General features: G+C 37.3%; 2 protein-coding genes across 2 annotated transcripts in view; one reads left to right on the plus strand and one right to left on the minus strand.

The window, feature by feature from the left end:
• Positions 1-291: 291 nt before the first annotated feature.
• Positions 292-21768, minus strand: part of YWHAZ (tyrosine 3-monooxygenase/tryptophan 5-monooxygenase activation protein zeta) — a 33529-nt gene continuing 12052 nt past the window's right edge. The window contains exons 3-6 of the mRNA XM_012455845.3: positions 6680-6803; positions 5797-5960; positions 5616-5711; positions 292-2476 (exon numbers count right to left, since the gene is read on the minus strand). Of these exons, the coding sequence (XP_012311268.1) occupies positions 2417-2476; positions 5616-5711; positions 5797-5960; positions 6680-6803 (444 nt within the window). The 3' untranslated portion in view covers positions 292-2416. The remainder of the gene's footprint in view (positions 2477-5615; positions 5712-5796; positions 5961-6679; positions 6804-21768) is intronic.
• Positions 19118-19468, plus strand: LOC135278043 (protein S100-A11-like). Its single transcript, XM_064384456.1, has one exon. It carries the CDS (start codon positions 19151-19153, stop codon positions 19466-19468), a length of 318 nt encoding a protein of 105 aa, XP_064240526.1. The 5' UTR covers positions 19118-19150.

Consider the following 21768-nt stretch of genomic DNA (forward strand, 5'->3'; position numbering starts at 1 on the left):
TCATTATTCCAGAATCAACTTCTTTTAGATGACTGATGTATATTAAGTAGGCAAATGTGCAGAGTTTCAGGTTTTATTTACTTGAATGAGATCGTATCTCTTCAGTCTAATTTCCCTTAGCTATAAAGTATCATTAAATATATATATATATGAGAGACTATCTTACCTCCTTGGCTTGGGGGTCAGGAGAAATCAGTAAGTGAAGTAAAAGAGCTGTGAGGGAAGAGGGGAAGAGGATTGTTGCCCTTGATGTAGAAGGTATCTTTTCTCCTGGAAATAAAGACCCCAAGGTCTCCATTGCACTTTTATTTGAATGTAATATTTGGGACAATTATCCAAAAGGGCCAATATTTCCCAATTTAATCTGAGGTCATAATAAAACAAGCAACAAAACACGTTTGGGATTTCAGTTTCTCACCCTTATCATCAAGACTCACTGCCTCCCATCATCAATATTTATTGAGCATTTACAGTGTACTAGGCACAATAGAACATACAGAAAACATTGTCCCTGCTCTTGAGGAGCTTACATTCTAAAAGAAAAAATACACCTCTTTTAAAATGGCATTTTTGTTTGGTGTTTTCTGCAAAGTACTGAGGAAATATTTTGTAAAGTGAGCTTTGGGTATAACTTAGCCCCATCATTATTTAGAGAATAGAGGAAGAGAAAAAGGAAGGATTTTAAAGGCAGACAATGATATTCAGGATAGGTAGGGTTTTAAAGGGAGATAAACACAATCTCATCAACTAAGGAGAGATTTGCTGCAGTAAATAGGATGAGGGAAATAGTTTGTGGGATGCAAGCAAAGGAAGCAGGGTATCTTAGACATTGAGTGGAGCCAGAAAGATCATGCGGCCTTTTTCCAAGTACACGGCCACCAAGTAGGAATGGTTGGTGTCAAGACAGAAGGCTAAAAAAGGAAGGTAATCTTGTGACAAATAGAATAAAGGATCAAAGTCGAAGGCAGGCTATAAGAGTATCAAGAAATTCTTAAAAACCAAAAAGTGATTTGGAAGCACAAAACTTATAGTTAATGCTACCCGATGTCATGATGGGCCAAGAACATTGTGGCTTCCTAAGTTAGAAAATGCCATATACCAAAATCTTAAATGGAACGTATTACTTTTTTTTTTTTCCAATCAATCTCCCCCTCTCCCGGAAAAAATAGGAACTCATTTTTTTCAGGGTGGGGAGGAAGAGAGGGGATCATGGGACACAGTTGGAAACAGTAGTTATAGTAGTAGCATTTTTGTTGTTGTTTTGATAAACTTTGTTTAAACTTGGTAAAAGCCCGTTAGCTGCCAAAGGGAATAAGGAATAAATTTCAAAAAATGTACAATTTCCTTTAGAGAAGTTTCAGAACCAAAAGACTAATTTACATGAAAATCTGTAGAGAAAGTAGTTGAAAAGTCCATTCATAAAACTTTTATTCCACTTACATGAATTTAATACACATGTTCTTAACAATTATGCTTGGATTGTTCATGAAAATTTCATAAGACATTAAACAAAGCTAGCCATCATCTCAAGTTATTTCCCTGTTAACTATTTTTACAGCACATGCATGTTAGGCAAGTATCAAAAAAAAAAAAAAATCACAAAAGCAAAAAACCTAAAAAAAAGTTAAATACATGGGTTTTTGTTTTACTGCTGTGCTTGATATACACAAAGTAATGAATACCAAGCAATTCATTTTTACTGCATCTTTACTTTTACATTTGTTCTTAGGTTGCCTAAAACATTTAAATACAAATAAAATGAGTGTAGCAAAAATAATGAAAGCTAACAGCAGGTAACTTTACAAATAATGGAATGTGAACCGTTTCTGCCCTTATCCAGAGTAAAATGGGTCACAACTTTGTCTAAAGGAACACTTCTGCAGCTGTAGTCAAAGGTGTGAACATTGAGATTGAGTATTCCACAGATAGACATGGTTTAACATGTGGTATCCATGGGATATTTGTTTCTACCACAGCCTTCTAAGTGCTCCAAACCTTAAAGTACCCACAATTACTACACCTGTGACTGGAACCAATGATCCCTTTTATCCCCTACCAGGACAAACCAATATGTAGGCAGTTTTCTTTGCTTAGACATGGAAGCAGTTTTAACACTGGCCCTTGTGAAGCCACAATGTACCAAAAGTACTATGCCAAACATTTATAACTTGTATAAAAATTCCACATCCCCATATTGGCCACCTCAAGATGAGAACAGATTAATTCCCTAAATGTTAACTGGCTCTACTCCCCTAATATTAAACATAAAAACCACATGGGAAATATAGAAATTCAAATAGAAGTAACATAAACCTGTCATAAATCGTAAACAAAAAACTATTTGTGGGACAGCATGGATGACAAATGGTCTACTGTGTAAATTTTAGAATGAGGCAGACAAAAGTTGGAAGGCTGGTTAATTTTCCCCTCCTTCTCCTGCTTCAGCTTCATCTCCTTGGGTATCCGATGTCCACAACTGGTAAAAGAAGCAAAGATTTTTCAGCATGTTTCAGTGGGGTGGGGTAGGGGACAGTTTTCATACATGTGCCAAGATACCAGAATGTTTTAGTTGGAAAGCATTCTTAAAAAGACAGCAGCATCACTTAGCTTCAAGATACAAAAACATCTCAATACACAAATTTACTTTCTCTGTAACCACTGTATAAGCAGGGTAAGTACACCAGAGTTGCCTTCAAGTAATGATCAGATACAGGAAACTTTTGGTTATCCTTAGAAGGTGAGGAGAAAGTAGAAGAAATCATAAAATATTTTTTAAAAACTAAGCATCAATAGGTATCAGAACCTAAAGAGCCCCAATACAAGAGACGGACGTCCAAGGTAAGTGCAGCTATACCAGAAGCATCTAATTTGGCCCATGCTGAAGGAGCTAGGGTTGACTACCCTCCCCTGGTAGATCTTAGACTGACTCTCACTCCAAACAGAATCCTATACTCCATGAAATTCAAGGCCAAGTCTCAGATCTGATCTAAACTACCAATCAGCTTTTCTCAGCTTAGAAAAACACCTCTGTATATTTATTAGGTTGGTACAAAAGTAGCTGCAGCTCTTGCCATTACTTTAAATGGAAAAACCTGCAATTACTTTTGCACTAACTTAATATATAGACAAAAACCAGAACCAAATCTTTTAAGAGGTAAAAACGAAAGTTGTCCCATAGGTGGTAGGGTTATGGACTCTACTTATTCCAACTGCTCCAATGTTAAAAATTTTTAAGTCTTGGCCAGATGCGGTGACTCACACCTGTAATCCCAGCACTTTGGGAGGCTGAGGCAGGCACATCACCTGAGGTAGGTAGATCACCTGAGTGAGACCAGCCTGACCAACATGGAGAAACCCTGTGTCTACTAAAAAAACACAAAATTAGCTGGGCATGTTGGCACATGCCTGTAATCTCAGCTACTCAGGAGGCTGAAGCAGGAGAATCTCTTGAGCCCAGGAGGCGGAGGTCATGGTGAGCCAAGATCGCGCCATTGCACTCCAGCCTGGGCAACAAGAGCAAACTTCTGTCTCAAAAAAAAAAAAAAAAAAAGCCTTAACCACTCTGTAGTGATTTTTCAGAGGCAATTAAAAAGAATTCAAGACAAACTTAATTTTTTTTTTTGAGGTGGAGTTTCACTGTTGTTACCCAGACTGGAGTGCAATGGCGCGATCTTGGCTCACCGCAACCTCCGCCTCCTGGGTTCAAGCAATTCTCCTGCCTCAGCCTCTCGAGTAGCTGGGATTACAGGCATGCACCACCATGCCCAGTTAATTTTTGTATTTTTAGTAGAGACGGTGGTTTCACCTTGTTGACCAGGATGGTCTCAATCTCTTAACCTAGTAATCCACCCACCTCGGCCTCCCAAAGTGCTGGGATTATAGGCGTGAGCCACCGCGCCCGGCGTGACAACCTTAAATTTAGTATGATTCACACTAAAACTAATTAAAATCCACCTAATTATCATTTTTCTGTTCCTCAAATTATCCATTAGCTTCATTTATCTGCTACGCAAATGTATCTCTGGCCTGGAGACTAGTTCCAAAGTCATACAGCTAACCAAATGACCTCTTGGAAACTGTGTGTTCCTGTTAAACAAGGGGTTTTATAAATGCAAGATGAAACTGTTTCTAATGTCTCCTTCCTATTCTAACTTTCAAGGATTCTTGAATTTTCTGTATAAATGCAAAAATTTGATACAAAATATTTCTCTATTTCTAGAGTAATGTGTTGACAGTCTTGGTCAACCAAATTCAAACTGAAATATTAGTTTTGGGATAATTTCTTTTCTTGACAGATAAATAATCCAATCAACCTATAATGGTGACAGCTGACACTAACAAGGCTCAGAGAAGACACAGAAGTAGTGACAGAGTTAAAATGGAAACAAGATATGCTCTTCATGCTATACTGATAGCAAAATTCAGTTGGAAGCACATAGTAGTAGATCATGGCCTCTCACAAAGTGATGCAAACAAAACACAGTAACAAGGTCTCAGGTTAACACTTTAAAAATGTCATCACTTCAAACTAAAAAAGAAAAATCCTTAATACTAAAATTAGTTAACAATTAAAGTGCTGCTTACGTTTTATATAAAGATTCTTTCATTCTTTACTATAGCTTATTATCTTGACTCAAGTACCAGAAAAGTTTATAGATAGCCCCAAATTGTGCTAATAAATAATTTTAGGTTTAAACAAGCATACACTATTATTCAAAAAACTCTTCAAGCTTTTCAGCACTAGAATATAGAACTGGTTTATAGAAAATGGCAGTGGACTAGAATAAAGTTGGAAGAGAAACATATAAATTAAGGTTACACATTCCCCAAGAGAAATGGCCCTGAAAGTGTAACAAAAAACAGTAATACTAGATTATGATCTGCAATTCCTACCTCTTTACCTGACACACAGCAAATGCTTGATAATTTTTTCATCTAAGCCTCAAAATTTCAAATCTAATTATCTATCTGAAGGAGAAGAATGAGAAGACCTAAGGAACTACTGAGACATATAAATAAATTGCGTTGTGGACTGAATTTGAATTTCAATTCAAAAAAAAAAGAGAGAGAATTAGAATTCAGGTATTCTTTACATATTTAAACATTATTAGGGAATTCTTGTTGATGTTTTTGGGTGTGATGGTGATACTGTGTTTCTTTTTATATACATGTGCAGTATCCCAAGGACAATCATGACCCTTCATGTTAAGTCATTTTAAATCAGAAAGTAGGCAAAACAGACTTCCACTTGGATTCTGTAGATACCCAAAATTTTACAACTCAAGTTTATCTTTACAAGTATGGAGGCAACCTGATGGGCAAGAAAATAATTTTTAAAGGGATTAAAACAAACTTTGATACTAAAATTCAAATTTTAACAAGACAGGTAAACTCATCAATGTGTGTTTTTTTCAGTTCTTGGTCTAATATTTCAGATTCTGTAGTTTTCCTTCATATGGTTTTAACAGTAGCTAAGACATATTTATGTGAGCCTATGAATTATGTTGAGAAAAAATTTTAAAAAGATGTATTTAATTTTAAAAATATATATTCCTCAGAGTAAAACATAACCTCTTCAACCACATTCATCACTAATGATGCTGTTATGTACTTACTGTTAAGTTGTCTCTCAGTAATTGCATTATTAGTGTGCTGTCTTTGTATGACTCTTCACTTAATGTATCAAGTTCAGCAATGGCTTCATCAAAAGCCTATGATTTAAAAAATAGTACATTATATTTCAGTGCTCAAATAATAAAGACTGCTAAATTTCTACATAACAGGTAAAATACATACTGTCTTTGCAAGAGAGCAGGCTTTCTCTGGGGAGTTCAGAATCTCATAATAGAACACAGAGAAGTTAAGGGCCAGACCCAGTCTGATAGGATGTGTTGGTTGCATTTCCTTTTTGCTGATTTCAAAAGCTTCTTGGTATGCTTGTTGTGACTGATCCACAATCCCTGGATAAGACATACCAAAACATACTGAGACAAAGTATGTATTATATCTTCACCCTTCAAACCAAACCTTTAATATCTCATGTATCCTCTGAAATACTAACCTGTAACAGCTTAATATCTGTTAATTTAACAAGACCCTTAATTTTTCTTTTAAAGGGAGGTTTCTCCTGGTACACATTAGCCATTGCTCAATGTCAAGATACAACTTTATAATCTCATTGTTATATTTTTAAAAATTAACTAGTTTACACTTCTCCTCAGTTACACTGTGACCGCTATTTCTTCTTTCTTGAGATAGGGTCTCTGTCACTCAGGCTGGAGTGCAGTGGCACAATCAGGACTCAATGCAGCCTTGACCTCCCAGACCCAAGCGATCCTCCCACCTCAGCCTCCAGATTAGCTGGGACCAAAGGCTTGCACCACCATGCCCAGCTAATTTTCAAAACTTTTTTTGTAGAGTGAGATGTTGCTCAGATTGGTCATTATTTCTTAAAATCTTGAGAAAACATCCCTGTACACAAAATTGGCTTTTCAAAAAGCAAATATTTTAGAATACCAGTATTAGGCAGTAGATATATATTCTTAGAACACAAAAAAAGAGCACTGCTACTTTTTATTCAACACTCTAAGCAATTAAAAACAACAAGAAATTATTTACCCTTGAGAGACTCTTCCTCACTTTTATACAAGTTCAACCAACAGGTTTAAAAACAGCATACCTTTCTTGTCATCACCAGCGGCAACCTCAGCCAAATAACGGTAGTAATCTCCTTTCATTTTCAAATAGAAGACTTTGCTCTCTGCTTGTGAAGCATTGGGGATCAAGAACTTTTCCAAGAGAGACTTAGGAAGAAAAGAAACAGATACCGTAAGAATAAAATATTTATAAAACTGAAAGAACTTGCATTTCTTAAAGGACATACTACAGCCTAATTTATAAAACGGTCAATAATACAACTGTGAACGTAGTGGGCACATGAATTTGTGTTTTAAAGCAGAATGCTTCAGGCAGCAATACTTTTAAGTTTGAAGTTAATGTTGAGTTTATTATTTGAGGACAGGACAATTGAGTATCAGTCCCTGACAATGCTATCTATCTACATACTGACTTCCATGAATGTGAAGCGTGATCATTCATATTTTAGGAACATTTTCTAATGAGCTGGCAAGCTTTCCATCTGAAGTTTCATGTGGTCATGACATGAAAACAGAAAGAACCTAAGTGATGAACTTTTTGGGACTCTGGAGAAATGACTAAAGCAGAAACCAATAATGTAACAAACACTAAAGGAGTCTATGCCAGACAAAGAGGAACAAAATAAACTTCATTTACAAGAACACAATTCAATCAAGCAAACCTCAACAGATTAAAAAAAAAACTGTTCAAAAGTTTTATTTTTCCTAACTAAATTAAGACAGTGGTAGAAGTGAGACTTCCAGATCTTAAAGAGCAGACCTTTAATCTCGTTGAAGTCATTTTCAGCTAGTAAGATACATGATTACAGATCATCCCAGACAACAGATAAAATTAAAACATCCTATAAAATTCTGTCTAAAACTATTACTACAATCTGAGTCATCAGGATTTTAAAAATTACACTGTTTAAATGATTTTAAAGCAAAAAAAAATTAGATCACTGTGTTGGGGATGGGAAGAAATCTCAATAAATGTGTAATTTTTTTTCTGTTAAGGGAGAGAAAAATAATTCCAATAGAATTAGGTAAATGTTAAACCAAAAAACTGCCAACCACCCATTCTCACTACCCCACTTTCTTTAAAGTTCAAGTACAATCTGGGACTCAAGGTGAAGTCAATTTTCAACTGGGCTAAATTCCAAATAAATCCATTCTTACAAGAAAAAAGCTATCAGTTTATATAGCACCTACTTATATGCAAAATGTAATTTGAAAACTACTTTTAAACAGTAATTTTACCCATTATGTTCCAATGGTGGGTAAGTGAAGAGTTTTAACCCAACTTCTTCCCCCTAATTTTTTTTTTTTTTTTTACAACTCGAGCTACAGACAATCCAGATGAAATGGCAGTAGGGCCAAATTGCACTGTGCTGTAAGAGGTTAAAGGTGAGAAAAGTCAACCTGAAATGATGTTTCCTGTTACTATTAACTGGTATTCAAAAATACTGGCCTAAGGCCAGGCGTAGTGGCTCATGCCTATAATTCCAACACTTTGGGAGGCTTAGGCAGCAGGATCACTTGAGGTGAGGAGTTTGAGACTGGCCTTGTCAACATGGTAAAACCCTGTTGTTACTAAAAATACAAGAATTAGCAAGGCATGGTGGTGCATGCCTGTAATCCCAGCTACTTGGGAGGCTGAGGCAGGAGAATCACTTGAGCCCAGAAGGCAGAGGTTGCAGTGAGCCGAGGCTGCACCACTGCACTCCAGCCTGGATGACACAGCAAAACTCTTGTCTCAAAATAAATAAATAAATAAAACTACTGGCCTGAAATCAGAAGAGCATTTTGGTTAGGATAGCAAACTCTGTATTATACACCACATTCATACTTTCATGTTGAGAGTTCTCTAAGCTGCAAAAGTGTTTGTTGTCCCTTGAACACAATGCTTTTTAACCTCTATGGTTGCTCTGTGGAGATCTGCCTCATACAGTAGAAGATAGTTGCACTTAAAATAGTTAACTGAGTTTTTCTACTTAAAAACAATGGTCTTAAGAAACAAATAACCAGGGTTTTTTTTTAAAAGTTTCACATTGTTATACAAAATGTATTATTCATTCAACTATGGGAGATGATACAAGCATAGTGGCTTTGGGATGAGTCTGGGTTTGAATTACAGCACTATACACTGTGTGACCTACTTAATCTCAATGATTCAGTTATCTCACCTGTAAGGCAGATACCTCTAAGACTGTTGAGAAAAATACAGGTAAGCACTTAGGAGTAAGCACAATATGCTGGTGCTTCATAATCTAGCTGTAGAGACAAGACTATAATTCATTCCATTACAGTACACTTTAAAACAAGTATTGCAGGGCACGGAGGCTCACTCCTATAATCCCAACACTTTGGGAGGCAGAGGCAGGAAGATCACTTCTTGAGACCAGGAGTTTGAGACCAGCCCAGTGAATATGAGATCCCGCCTCTCAAAAAAAATTAAAAGTTAGTGAAGTGTGGTGGCATGCACCTACTGTCCCAGCTACTTGGGAGGCTGAGATGGGAGGATCATTTGAGTCCAGGAGTTTGAGGCTGCTGTGAGCCATAGCTGAATTGTACCACTGTACTCTAGGATGGGTGCTAGTGAAACTGTCTCAAAAAAAAAAAAAAAAAGAGTAACACTGCCTGATAATCACATCCTTCATTTTCAATAACTTTAACCCACTCTACGTATGTAGAAATGAAGGCCATAAACACATGCAATTACTTAAGAATGAACCAATCACAAGATGCAGAATTTTAAAGCTATACTAAAAACTGAAGTTTTTTAGGAAAGGTGTTGATAAATGCTACTAAAATTAGTAATCTATCTTTTGTAGGTAGTAACTTTGGAATCCCTACGTTTTATTTTACAATGGGGTAATATGCTGAACTAAGTAGTTCCTTGGGAATTAAAATGGCAGTTAAGCACTTCTTTCCCCAAAGATAAACACTGAATTAACCATAAAACAACAACTTTAAAGCTATTTGTTAGAACCCACAAATAACAGGAAGGCTGGGTAAACAGCAGTCAGGCTGCTTATTGGCCTAATGATAGACCAAAAGAACCAAATAAGTGGCAAATGTTTCTGGTGAGATGCTGACTGCAAGAGGTGAGAAAGGAATAAATGGCGTACTTCTTATTAAATCATCCGATGACATAAGCTAATTAAGATTTAAAAAGGCTAACACTATAGTTCTCAAAAAAGCTAACTGTGAAAGAACAGAAATGTGGCAGACGTTCTTCAAAGACAGCCTCCACCAATTCCCTGCCATCCTTGTTAATGTAATGTGTGTCATTCCTCCTCCTGTTAAGAGGTGGATTTAGTTCCTTTCTCCTTGAGTCCAGGCTGGTTTTGTTGACTTGCTTTGACCAGCAGAATGCAGAAGAGATGGCTATTCCAGTTCTGGGCCTAACCCTTTAAATGAAGCTCTAGAGGCTTCTCCTCTTGTTCTCTTGGAGCTATGAGCCAGTGTGCAAGAAGTTAAAACTACCCTGCTGAAGAGAAAGGCCAAGCCAGCCCCAACCCAATAGACATATAAGTGAAGCCATCCTGCGTATTTCAGCCCCGGATGAACTTCCAGCTGAATGCTGAGCCAACACCATGTGAAAAACGCTCCATTCAGGGTCCAACCAGGCCACAGAACCACAAGAATAAATCATTGCTTTAAGTCATTAAATGTTGAATGGTTTGTTATATGGCAAATGATACCTGAAACAAGGATACTATAATTTTAATAATCATAATAACATTATTTCAAAAGTAAACACAGATGACATTTTTGACTGAGATTGTTTTCTACAGATTATGTAATTTGATCTTTTCCTAACCCTATCTATGAGGTATAAATTACAATTATCCCCATTTTATAGAAGACAATGAGGGCCCAACTGAAATGTGTTCAAAATCACTGCCAAGTTTGTGAAGGTGCAACTTCAACTAGGCAATCTAACTTGTACTCCTGTTTCCAGTGAGATGTTGACCGTGAGAGTTGAGAAAGGCATAAATGGTGTACTTGTATTAAATCAACCAAAGACTTAAGCTGATTAAGATTTAGAAAACAAAAACCAAGACAGACTGGATTAAAGATTAAATTTAAAAGGGCTAACACTATAGCTCAAAAAAGCTAACTATAAAAGAACGTTTTCCTGGCCTCAATGGGGTGATAGGACTACTAAAAAGGATGTGATTCCACAATCAGGAATCAAAGTTATGGCGAGTATACTAGAAACTGTCAGCATAATGGAAAGAAGAGGACATGAATGGCTTCAAGAGACAAGACCAATTAAATTTAGCAAGAGGAAGACTTCTGTCCAATATGAGAAAACTTATGAGTGGTCCAATCTGGAATAGGTAACCTACTCAGACAGTGAGTTCCCTTTTTTCATAAAGGCATAACAAGAAACTAAAGAGATAACTCAGTTATTTTTTAGAGGGGATTCATAAATCAGATGTCATGTTTCTTTAAAAAAAATTTTAATTGACATACTGTGAGGGTACATGTGATTTTGATACATGAATATAATATATAATGATCAAATCAGAGTAACTGAAATATCCATCACCTTAAACATTGTTTTGTGTTTTTTTTTTTTTTGAGACGGAGTCTCACTCTGTCACCCAGGCTGGGGTACAGTGGTGCAATGTCAGCTCACTGCAACCTCTGCCTCCCGAATAGCTGGGATTACAGGCGTGTGTCACCACACCTGGCTAACTTTTGTATATTTAGTAGCGACGGGGTTTCACCATGTTAGCCAGGCTGGTTTTGAACTCCTGACCTCAGGTGACACACCTGCCTCAGCCTCCCAAAGTGCTGGGATTACAGGCATAAGCCACTGCACCCAGTCTCAAACACTGATCTTCTGTGTTGGGAGCATTAAAATTTTTCTAGCTACTTTGGTAAAATTAAGAAATATTAGCTATAATTTCCCTACTGTGCTATCAAATACTAGAATTTACTTCTACTATCTAACTGGATTTTTGTACATATGGTCTTTTTCAATTCTAAGGGAAGATACAGAGTTCACAGAATTAAGTTAAAGGTAACATAAAAGAGGCAATTAAGTATGTTGACTTCTACAACTGACCAAAAAATAATAAATGCAAGTTTTCCGGATTTGGAAGTTAGAAGATACACCAGGCGTGGTGGCTCATGCCTGTAATCCCAACACTATGGGAGTCCGGAGGAGGGCGGATCACAAAGTCAAGAGTTCAAGGCCAGCCTGGTCAACATGGTGAAACTCCATCTCTACAAGAAATACAAAAATTAGACAAGTGTGGTGGTGGGCACCTATAACACCAGCTACTGGGAGGTTGAGGCAGAGAAGTGCTTGAACGCAGGAGGCGGAGGTTGCAGTGAGCCAAAATCGCACCACTGCACTCCAACCTAGGTGACAGAATGAGACTCTGTCTCAAAAAAAAAAGAAAAAAAAAAAAAAAAAAAACCAATGTAGCAAGAATAGAAAAAATGAACAAAAGAACAAAAGAAAAAGGAAGCAGCACATACCAGAAAGCAGCAGTAACAGCAAAGCAGGGAAAAACATGGAGGTGAGCCAGGTAGAGAATGGGAGGGAGGAAAGGGCTGATAGCTATTTTCAAAATATGAAATAACTTCAGATAATATCCTGCTCAACACAGAAATCAACCTCCTAAATTTCATACACCTACAATAGTACAATGAAAGCAATGATGAAATATTTTAAGAGTCTGAAGTAAAAAGGGGAGGTAGTGGGCACACCATAATACAAGGCAGTATACTAAGTGTCACAATATCAACTGTAAAACAAGGACTAAGCTGACTGAAGGTATTCAACTTGTAAAATTTTTCAATTAGCGTAGTACATTAAGTTTTTAAACCAAATCCAAAGGATTTTCAGGTCAAACAAAACTCAGTAACATCGTACACTCAAGCAAGAAACCAAGGCTAAATGTTAATCTGTTGAATCTTTCTGAAATATAATCTCATTTCAAAATCCACAGTATTTCCTCTGTTTACTTCAAAATGTGTATGGTTTTACTTTTCCCCCTCCCATTAACTTTTTAAAAATTTTTATTTAGAGATGGGGTCTCGTTCTGTCACACTGGCTGGAATGCAGCGGCCCAATCATAGCTTGCCTGGCTCCCATTAACTTTTTTCTTTTCTTTCTTAAGACAGTTTCGCTCTTATTACCCAGGCTGGAGTGCAATGGTGCAATCTTGGCTCACTGCAACCTCTGCCTCCCAGGTTCAAGCGATTCTCCTGTCTCAGCTTCCTAAGTAGCTGGGATTACAGGTGCCCACCACTACACTCAGCTCATTTTTGGTACTTTTACCAAAAATACCAAAGAGTAAAGATGGAGTTTCACCATGTTGGCCAGGTTGGTCTTCAACTCTTGACCTCAGGTGATCCATCTGCCTCAGCCTCCCAAACCATTAACTTTTAAATATGTTTTTTTCATAACAGCCACTGTCTTTTAAAGATATCATGGCCAACATTTTAAAAAATATCCGATTAATTTGCTGAATTAAGAGTTAATGCATTCATACAGCAGTCACCCTAATATTAAGTGGGATAAAAAGTTATTTACTCAGCAGCGAGATGCCACAAGAAGCCGGTATCTCATACTCCTTGGTAAATGGCTCCTAATCCAGAGTTAAATATGTGATATGGGCTCTGAAGAGAGGACACTAATCCCTAACCTAATCAACAAGTAAATTACATGAAATTTGAGATTTTAGAGATAAAAGAGATTTTTCTCTCTACTGCACTGTGATATAATTAATTAACCTCTTAGATTGTGAAAACACTTCCAAGAGATGGGGTTCAAACAGCATTCTTCCTCCCAAGCCAGTCCGCTTACCCAGGCAGAATGTATTAACAAATTTCTAACAGACGCCTTAATCTAAAGAAAGTCTACATTCACACTGATGTTTTGTCTTTAAAATTAAGAAGTCTATAAAAATTAAGAAACCACATAAATTGATAGGTCGTCCAGTTCTGATCCCTTCTTGGGATAGACTCAACCTGTTCCAATTAATACAAATTTTTAAAAACACTCACTCCTGACTGTGGTCAAATATTTTTAATGAAAAGTTAATAAACTGAGAATCCATCTCTATTCTAGAGATATGCCTTTCTCATTGGTCTTTCAGTATGATTACCCTGAACCACCAAAACTCCTGCCTGAGCTGGTGGCAAGACTTTAAATTGGGCATTCAACACTTCTTAGAATAAGAGCTTGGTGTAATGCAAATCGTAAAAACTCTAAAACCAGGCGGACTTGGAATTCCACCTTAACCCATTAATTTTGAGAATTTACACAATAGCTAATTTTTATTTTCTCATCTATATGAAAATCTGTATCAAAAGGCTGTTATGAAGTCTAAATGAGCATATAAACAGGAAGGCACCAATCACAGCTACCAACCCAGAGTATGCACTCTACTCAATGGTTGCTCAGTTACATGTAAAAAGTATAGAGAGTCTGACATTCAAAAAACTGCTTTAGTGCTCCTGTACTCTTACATACATCATTTTGGCTTTGGTAATCTAAAATTTGTATACGTAGGAAAAATGGTGAAATAAGATGCAAAAAAACTTTCATTTAAAAACACAGGATTAAGATACATCAAAGCACAAAAGATAAAAAAAATGTTCTTTAGTACTTATTTTCTTTTTTTAAACAAGAGACGTGTTATGAGCACAAACTATGGAGACAGACTGCTTAATGTCTAAATTCAAACTCTGTCACCCTGACAAAGCTCTGAAATCTTCCTGGGCCTCAGGATTCTCATCTGTAAAAGCTGGACATTAGTAGCAGACATAATACACAAGGTTGTTTTAAGGATTAAATGAATTAATATATAGTAAGCATTTAACAGAGTCTGGGACATAGTAAGCAACCAAGAAGTGCTGCCATCCTTTTGGAAGGTAAAAGCCTAATGTGAAAGACATTAGACTTTAAGTACTGTTTGCACTGCAGTAATTGATCTTAACCCACCCAGAAACCACCTTAGTTCTGAACTCCCTCTTATATGATCTAATTTCCTTATATTTAAATATTACCTTAAATTATGTCTCTAAAAACAGGCACATTTTCTAGAAAAAAAAAAACAACCCTAAATGGTAGCAATAATTTATGGCCTAAAAATTTGTCTCAAGACCCCTTTATAGTCATAAAAAAGTGGAAAACTAATATCATGGTGGTGAATAATTATTTTCCAAAGTTCTCAATTTTGCTCCAAAGCTTCAATTTTCTTTGTCAAAAATACCATTTTCCCTTAAAATGAGAGGCTCGATTCATTTAAGATGTCAAATACCTAATGAGTAGTCACAGCTTATCAGTCTGCAGTTCTTTGAAGACAAAAGTGTTGATGAAAAAAAGAAAAGCAACTAGCTTATTTCACAATGCAAATAACTGCAAGTGCTTTTCTCAGAGATAACCATTGTACTTCCCATTTTGCCTCACAGAAGGATGTCTATTTAATGGCTATTAATAAAATAATGTTTCAGATTCAAGGACATTAAGAAAAACCAGTCTTTTTTCTTTTTAAAAGAAACAGTGAGTGCATAATGGTGAAGAAATACAATAACCACTAGTACAATATAGTACCACTGCCTTGATTAGTGGTAGTAGTTTGAGCTATTCTTGCTTTTGCACCAGTGCTAAATGTCAACACAGTAGTAAGAATCAATAATAACAGTATTTGTCATGAAAATAGTTGTGACCTGGCTGGACGCGGTGGCTCAAGCCTGTAATCCCAGAACTTTGGGAGGCTGAGGTGGGTGGAACACGAGGTCAGGAGCTTAAGACCAGCCTGGCCAAGATGGTGAAACCCCATCTCTACTAAAAATACAAAAATTAGCTGGGTGTGGTGGTGTGCACTTGTAATTTCTGCTACTAGGGAGGCTGAGGCAGGAGAATCTCTTGAACCTGGGAGGCACAGAGGTCGCAGTGAGCCAAGACCATGCCACTGCACTCCAGCCTGGGAGACAAGCAAGACTCCATCTCAAAAGAAAAAAAAAAAAAAAAGTTGTGACCTAAAAGACACCTCCCCAATGGATTCCCAATGGTCAGCATATCACTTTAAGAACTGTTAATTTAAAGTAACCTCTGCTATGTTGTACACCTTACATACATTTGTTTTTTGCCAACCATGTCTCAATAAAGCTGGAAAAATAAAAAGAATCTGTGCTAAATACCTTTCCATTTCTAGCTCTAATGCTATGTTCTCCCTAAAGCGAATTCTTTAAAGCGATTTAGCTTCATCTACATTGTCTGTACAGCTAGTGTGTAGCATAGAGCTTTTTACTTTAAGGAGTGAAAAAAGGTAAATATCCTAATTTCTGTTAATAAGGGACTAACAGACAGGTGTGGTAGCTTATACCTTTAATCACAATCACTTTGGAAAGCTGAGCTGGGAGGACTGCTGGAGGCCAGGAGTTAGTGACCAGCCTAAGCAATATAGCAAGATCTCATGTCTCTACTAAAAATAATTTAAAAATTTAGCCTAGTGTGGTAGTAGGGTAGATTTTTACGCTTATAGTCCTAGCTACTCCAAAGGCTGAGGTGGGAGGATCACTTGAGCCCAGAACGTCAAGGCTGCAGTGAGTGTACCACTGCACTCCAACCTGGGTGACAGACGGAGACCCTATCTTTAAAAAAGAAAAAGAAAAAAATAGTCTAAGTTGTTAAATACCCAAATAATAGAATACTATACAGACATTAAGAATGAGGAGGTACTGGCAGGTTGCAATGGTTCATGCCTGTGATCCCAACACTTTGGGAGGCCAAGGTGGGTGGATTACTTGAGGTCAGGAGTTCAAGACCAGCCTGACCAATGTGGTCAAACTCCATCTCTACTAAAAATACAAAAATTAGCTGTGTGTGGTAACAGGCACCTATAATCCCCACTACTTGGGAGGGTGAGGCAGGAGAATCGCTTGAACCCAGGAGGTGGAGGTTGCAGTGGCCTGAAATCGCACCATTTGCACTCCAGCCTGGGTGACAGAGCAAGACCCCACCTCAAAAAAAAAAAAGTGAGGCAGTACCTGCCAAAGTGAAGCGTAAGATATACATCAAAGTATGTATGTGAGTCCAATTTACAAAATTGAGTATATGATCCTTATTCTTTGAGGATATAATTGTTTGCTTTGTGCATAAATTCCCGGGATACACAAAAGACTTAACAGAGATTACTTCTGAGAAGGCAGGATGAGGTCCCAGCAGCTTTATTTTTTCCCTCTACGTGCTATGCTCTGCAACACCTACATTCTTATTCAGAGCAAGTACAATTAAAAATAAAGATTACTAGCCTGGCCAACGTGATGACATCCCATCTCTACTAGGAAAAAAAAAAAATACAAAAATCAGTTGGGCATGGCAGCACACAGCTAAGTCCAGCTATTCAGGAAGCTGAGGCAGAAAAACTATTTGAATGAACCCGGGAGGCAGAGGTTGCAGTGAGCCAAGATTGCGCCACTGCACTCCAGCGAGTGAGACTCCATCTCTAAATAAATAAATAAACAATTAAGGTTTTACACCTTTAACTTTTCACACACATATATATTCTTAACCGACTTATATAGGCTCTATTAAAGGCATGTTCTACACATTTTAAGCACTCAAAAATATTAAATTTCCGACTGAATAATATGCGTAACTTTAATAGCTTCATTTAAATAAAACAAATTCTAAAATGGTCTTGGAGGATATTTTACTAGCTCAACATCCTAAAAACTATTTTTCAGGGCCAGGCGCAGTGGCGCACGCCTGTAATCCCAGCACTTTGGGAGGCTGAGGTGGGCGGATCATGAAGTCAGGAGACCGAGACCATCCTAGCCAACACGGTGAAACCCCGTCTCTACTAAAAATACAAAAAAAAAAAAAAAAAAAATTAGCTGGGTGTGGTGGTGCACACCTGTGGTCCCAGCTACTTGGGATGCTGAGGCAGGAGAACTGCTTGAACCCAGGAGGCAGAGATTGCAGTGAGTTGAGATCGTACCACCACACTACAGCCTGGGTGACGGTGTGAGACTCCATCTCAAAAAACAAACAAACAAGCAAAACTATTTTTCAGAAAGTCTTCATCATCAAAAGTGTATCACCTTACTTACCAAAAAACCTGACAGAAATTATTGAGGTTGACACTATGTTCAATAATGAATATTCTGCTGTAAGAGACAAAACAATGTTCTACTTCTCTAAAAACCTAAGAAATTGCTCATTTAGTGTAACAAGTGAGTGCTGAATTAAACATACATATTTAGAAACAGGAGCAAAGGGGCAGGCTAAGTACCTCCAAATATGGATAAGCTCCAGGTTTCTATGTAATGAACACAGAGGAACCTAAGAAATACCCTGCGGAGAGAGCTGGAAGAGTGTGAGGTTGTAAGGCAGAGTAAACTTTGTTTAGAAGTCAAGAATCCTAGATTATGGTACTAATTCTGCTAACTAAGAGACATGACAGGCATTTCAAATACAAAATTATGACCAGCTTCCTCTTCACCCCAATCTTGTGTTTCACTATAGCATTAATTTAAAAATCTCCCTTCCAATGCCAGGAAATCTCCTCTAATATAATCAGTTTCCCACCCCACCACTAACTATCCCTTTATATTTCTTTAAATTCAAGATTTTTTTTTTCTTAAAAGGGAATCAGAGGATTTATAGACTAAAGGTCCTTAGACCAAACCCCAAAATTATGAGCAAGAACTCAATCATTAAGTATTTGCCCATTTACCTCAGCCTTGAAGAATGGCCACCCTGCCACTGTACACTCAAACCACTGCACTGTGTGCTTCGATTTGGGCTTGCCAACTAGAACAAGAAGGCAACTAATGAAAATAAATTTGAAAGGAAAATTACAAATTACAGAGCTGGGAACATTTTTCCCTTTTGAAGAAGCAACCTATTCAGTATGAACGGACATAGCTGTTTAAATTCAACATAATGCACCATCTAAATATACTTGGTTAAGTAACAGGACAACACCATGTGCCTCCTAATATAATACACTGAGGAGGACACCGTATCACTTCTAGGAGTTCTCACCAAAAACTCACAATCTAACTGTAATCATGAAGAGTCACCAGACAGGCCAGGCACAGTGGCTCACGCCTTGGGAGGCCAAGGCAGGCAGACCACTTGAGGTCAGGAGTTTGAGATCAGCCTGGCCAACATGGTGAAACCCCGTCTCTACTAAAAATACAAAAATTAGCCAGGTATGGTGGCAGCACCTGTAATCCCAGCTACTCAGGAGGCTGAGGAAGGAGAATCACTTGAACCTGGGAGTTAGAGATTGCAAAGTGAGCTGGGATCATGCCACTACAGTCCAGCCTGGGGGACAGAGTGAGACTTCATTTAAAAAAAAACCAAAAAAACAAAAAAAAACAGACAAATGGAAGCTAAGACACATTCTACAAAATAACCAGCCAGTACTCTTGAAAAAGTGCCAAAATCGAGACCCGCACGCCGTGCACCCAGAGCTCTCAGCACCACTCCCAGCCACGGCCTCCCGCGCGCCTCGCTTAACTCCAACATGGCAAAAATCTCCAGCCCTACAGAGACTGAGCGGTGCATCGAGTCCCTGATTGCTATTTTCCATAAGTATGCTGGAAAGGATGGTTATAACTACTCTCTCTCCAAGATGGAGTACCTAAGCTTCATGAATACAGAACTGGCTGCTTTCACAAAGAACCAGAAGGACCCCAGTGTCCTTGACCGCATGATGAAGAAACTGGACACCAACAGTGATGGGCAGCTAGATTTCTCAGAATTTCTTAATGTGATTGGTGGCCTAGCTATGGCTTGCCACGACGCCTTCCTCAAGGCTGTCCCTTCCCAGAAGCAGACCTGAGGACCCCTTAGGCCTGGCCTTCAAATCCACCCCATTTCCTTCCAGCCTTTCTGTCATCATCTCCGCAGCCCACACATTATCCCCTGAGCCCAGCACACCAACCACCTCATGCAGGCCCCACCTGCAGATAGTTAATAAAACAATGTCACTTTTTTAAAACATGAAAAAAAAGAAAAAGTGCCAAAATCATTAAAGGCAAAGACTAAAAAAACCTGATCCAGGTTAAGGGAGAGTAAGGAGACATGTAAGCAAAACGAAAAGTGTTATTCTGGATGGATTCTAGAACAGAAATAGGATATTACAGTAAAACAATTTGTTAAATTCAATTAAGATTTATAGGTTATATAATAGTTTATCATTTATTTTTATCGATTTCTTGATTTTAATAATTATACTGTGGTTATAACATTAACATTTGGACAAAATATATGAAAAACTCTTCATACTGTTTTCCAACTTCTTTCTAAATCTGAAATTATTTCAAAATGAAAAGTTAATAAATTTTAAAGAAGTCCCTTTTAATTGTCTTTATTTCTGAAAGATACCCTTTCACGTACCCTTTATTTCTGAAAGATACCCTTTCATGTACCCTTCTTACACTCATTTTTTTTTCAATTTTCCTTATGTGGCTGGTATTACTTTTTTATTTAGGAGAGAAATGGCACAAAAACAATGATACATTTGTAAACAAATATGAATGGTAGAGAGAAAGTTTTCATCTTGTCTTGAGAGTATTTCACCAACTGGTCATAATATTAAATTTAATTTGTGCAAAGATAATTAGACATTGAGTGTCATTAGCAAATAGCAAATACCCCCAGAATATTAAAGCAAAAGAAATCAACCTCTAATCAGACATTTATGAATTGAAATTTGTGAACACAGTTGGGCTAACTTTGATGTGATCTCACCAAATATGTGAGTGGGAGAAAGATCAAGCCTCTATAACCCATTCCTCTGTTTTAGATTGTACTGCCACGGTTCTCATCCACTACAACAAACAGAGAGATTGGGACAGAGATATGCCTGCTTTCATACAAAGCATACACAACACCAGAAGTTAAAAGGTTGAAGTAGCAAGTAATTGAGGCACAAGAGCCCTCAAAAGTGATTCTCATTAAGTACAGGACTCTAAAACATAGTCTAAAACAAAAACCACTGTTTTTAATGAAATTAAGTTATTTATTTTGTTATTCTGATGACTCCTCATGCCCCACCCCCACAAACCAAGTATCTTGATAGCAGAGTAAATGTCATGTTTCAATCTACAATAAGGTGATACTACATTAAGGAACTACAAATAACTAATGCTTACTGTCTGACCTCATGTAAACAGCTGAACCTCTGAGGTGTAGGCTCTTGATCTGTTAAAATAAAAAGGTCAGACTAGATGTCCCTTCAACCCTAAAATTCAATGACTCCATGAAATTTTTGTATAAACACATTTCTATAACTTATATAAAACTCTCAGCTTGTGTTATTCAACTTAAAATCTCACAAAAATATCCTACAAATGTCATTTTAATAACATCATTAATAGGAAATTTAATTCCAACTCTCCAGCATAATGTAGTTCAAATTTCTAGTCTTGTACAATTCTCTTGTGCCGAGATAATTTTCCTATAATTGTTATTCTGTACAAACACTGGGCCTTTTATAATTCCTAGATCTCTTAAAATTTTAAAAAGAAAGCATGCCAAGAAGCCATTAATCTGTCACACATTAGGGGCCCATATTTGGAAATTAGTCTTTTACTCCCCCTTGTGGCCAGAGTGGCTTCCATTCTTCTCTGATTTGCAACTTCCTCACTTACTTTCAATCAACCAATTAGAAAAGTGCTACACCAAAAATGCTAATAATCAGGTGGTGTCAAGAACTAATTTATTAAGTATTTGCAGACATTTTGACTTTAAATTCTTTTCTATGTAATGTGGCCTAAGAGAGTAAGATTTTGAGCTATGAACAGATGTTCTATGTATAAGGTCATATATAAAAAGGAACAGAGTTGCTTGTGCCCAATCACTTAACTGAATGCATTTTTCCATTAATAATAGATGGCAAATCTGCATTTTTTAATCAAAAAGAAATCTGACAAAGTATATTATCCCTGATGTTTAAGAACTGTTAAAGCCAGCCTGAAGTTTTATTATTAAATTTAATTCCTGTTAAGAGTAGCTGCTCCCTGATTTTTACCCCAAAAGATGTCTGCACTAAACAATTGCTGATAGAAATCCCCAGACTGTTCTAAAATGCTCTGTTTTTTGAAAAATCAATCTGGTGAAAGGGCTAGCAAGAAGCAG

This window comes from Aotus nancymaae, unplaced genomic scaffold (genome assembly GCF_030222135.1).
Source record: "Aotus nancymaae isolate 86718 unplaced genomic scaffold, 86718_ANA_hifiasm-v0.15.2.pri h1tg000036l, whole genome shotgun sequence".
Taxonomy (NCBI): Eukaryota; Metazoa; Chordata; class Mammalia; order Primates; family Aotidae; genus Aotus; species Aotus nancymaae.

Bases quoted from the DNA above. Each gene is read 5' to 3' on its own strand.
- LOC135278043 (XM_064384456.1), top strand. From the start codon at position 19,151: ATGGCAAAAATCTCCAGCCCTACAGAGACTGAGCGGTGCATCGAGTCC.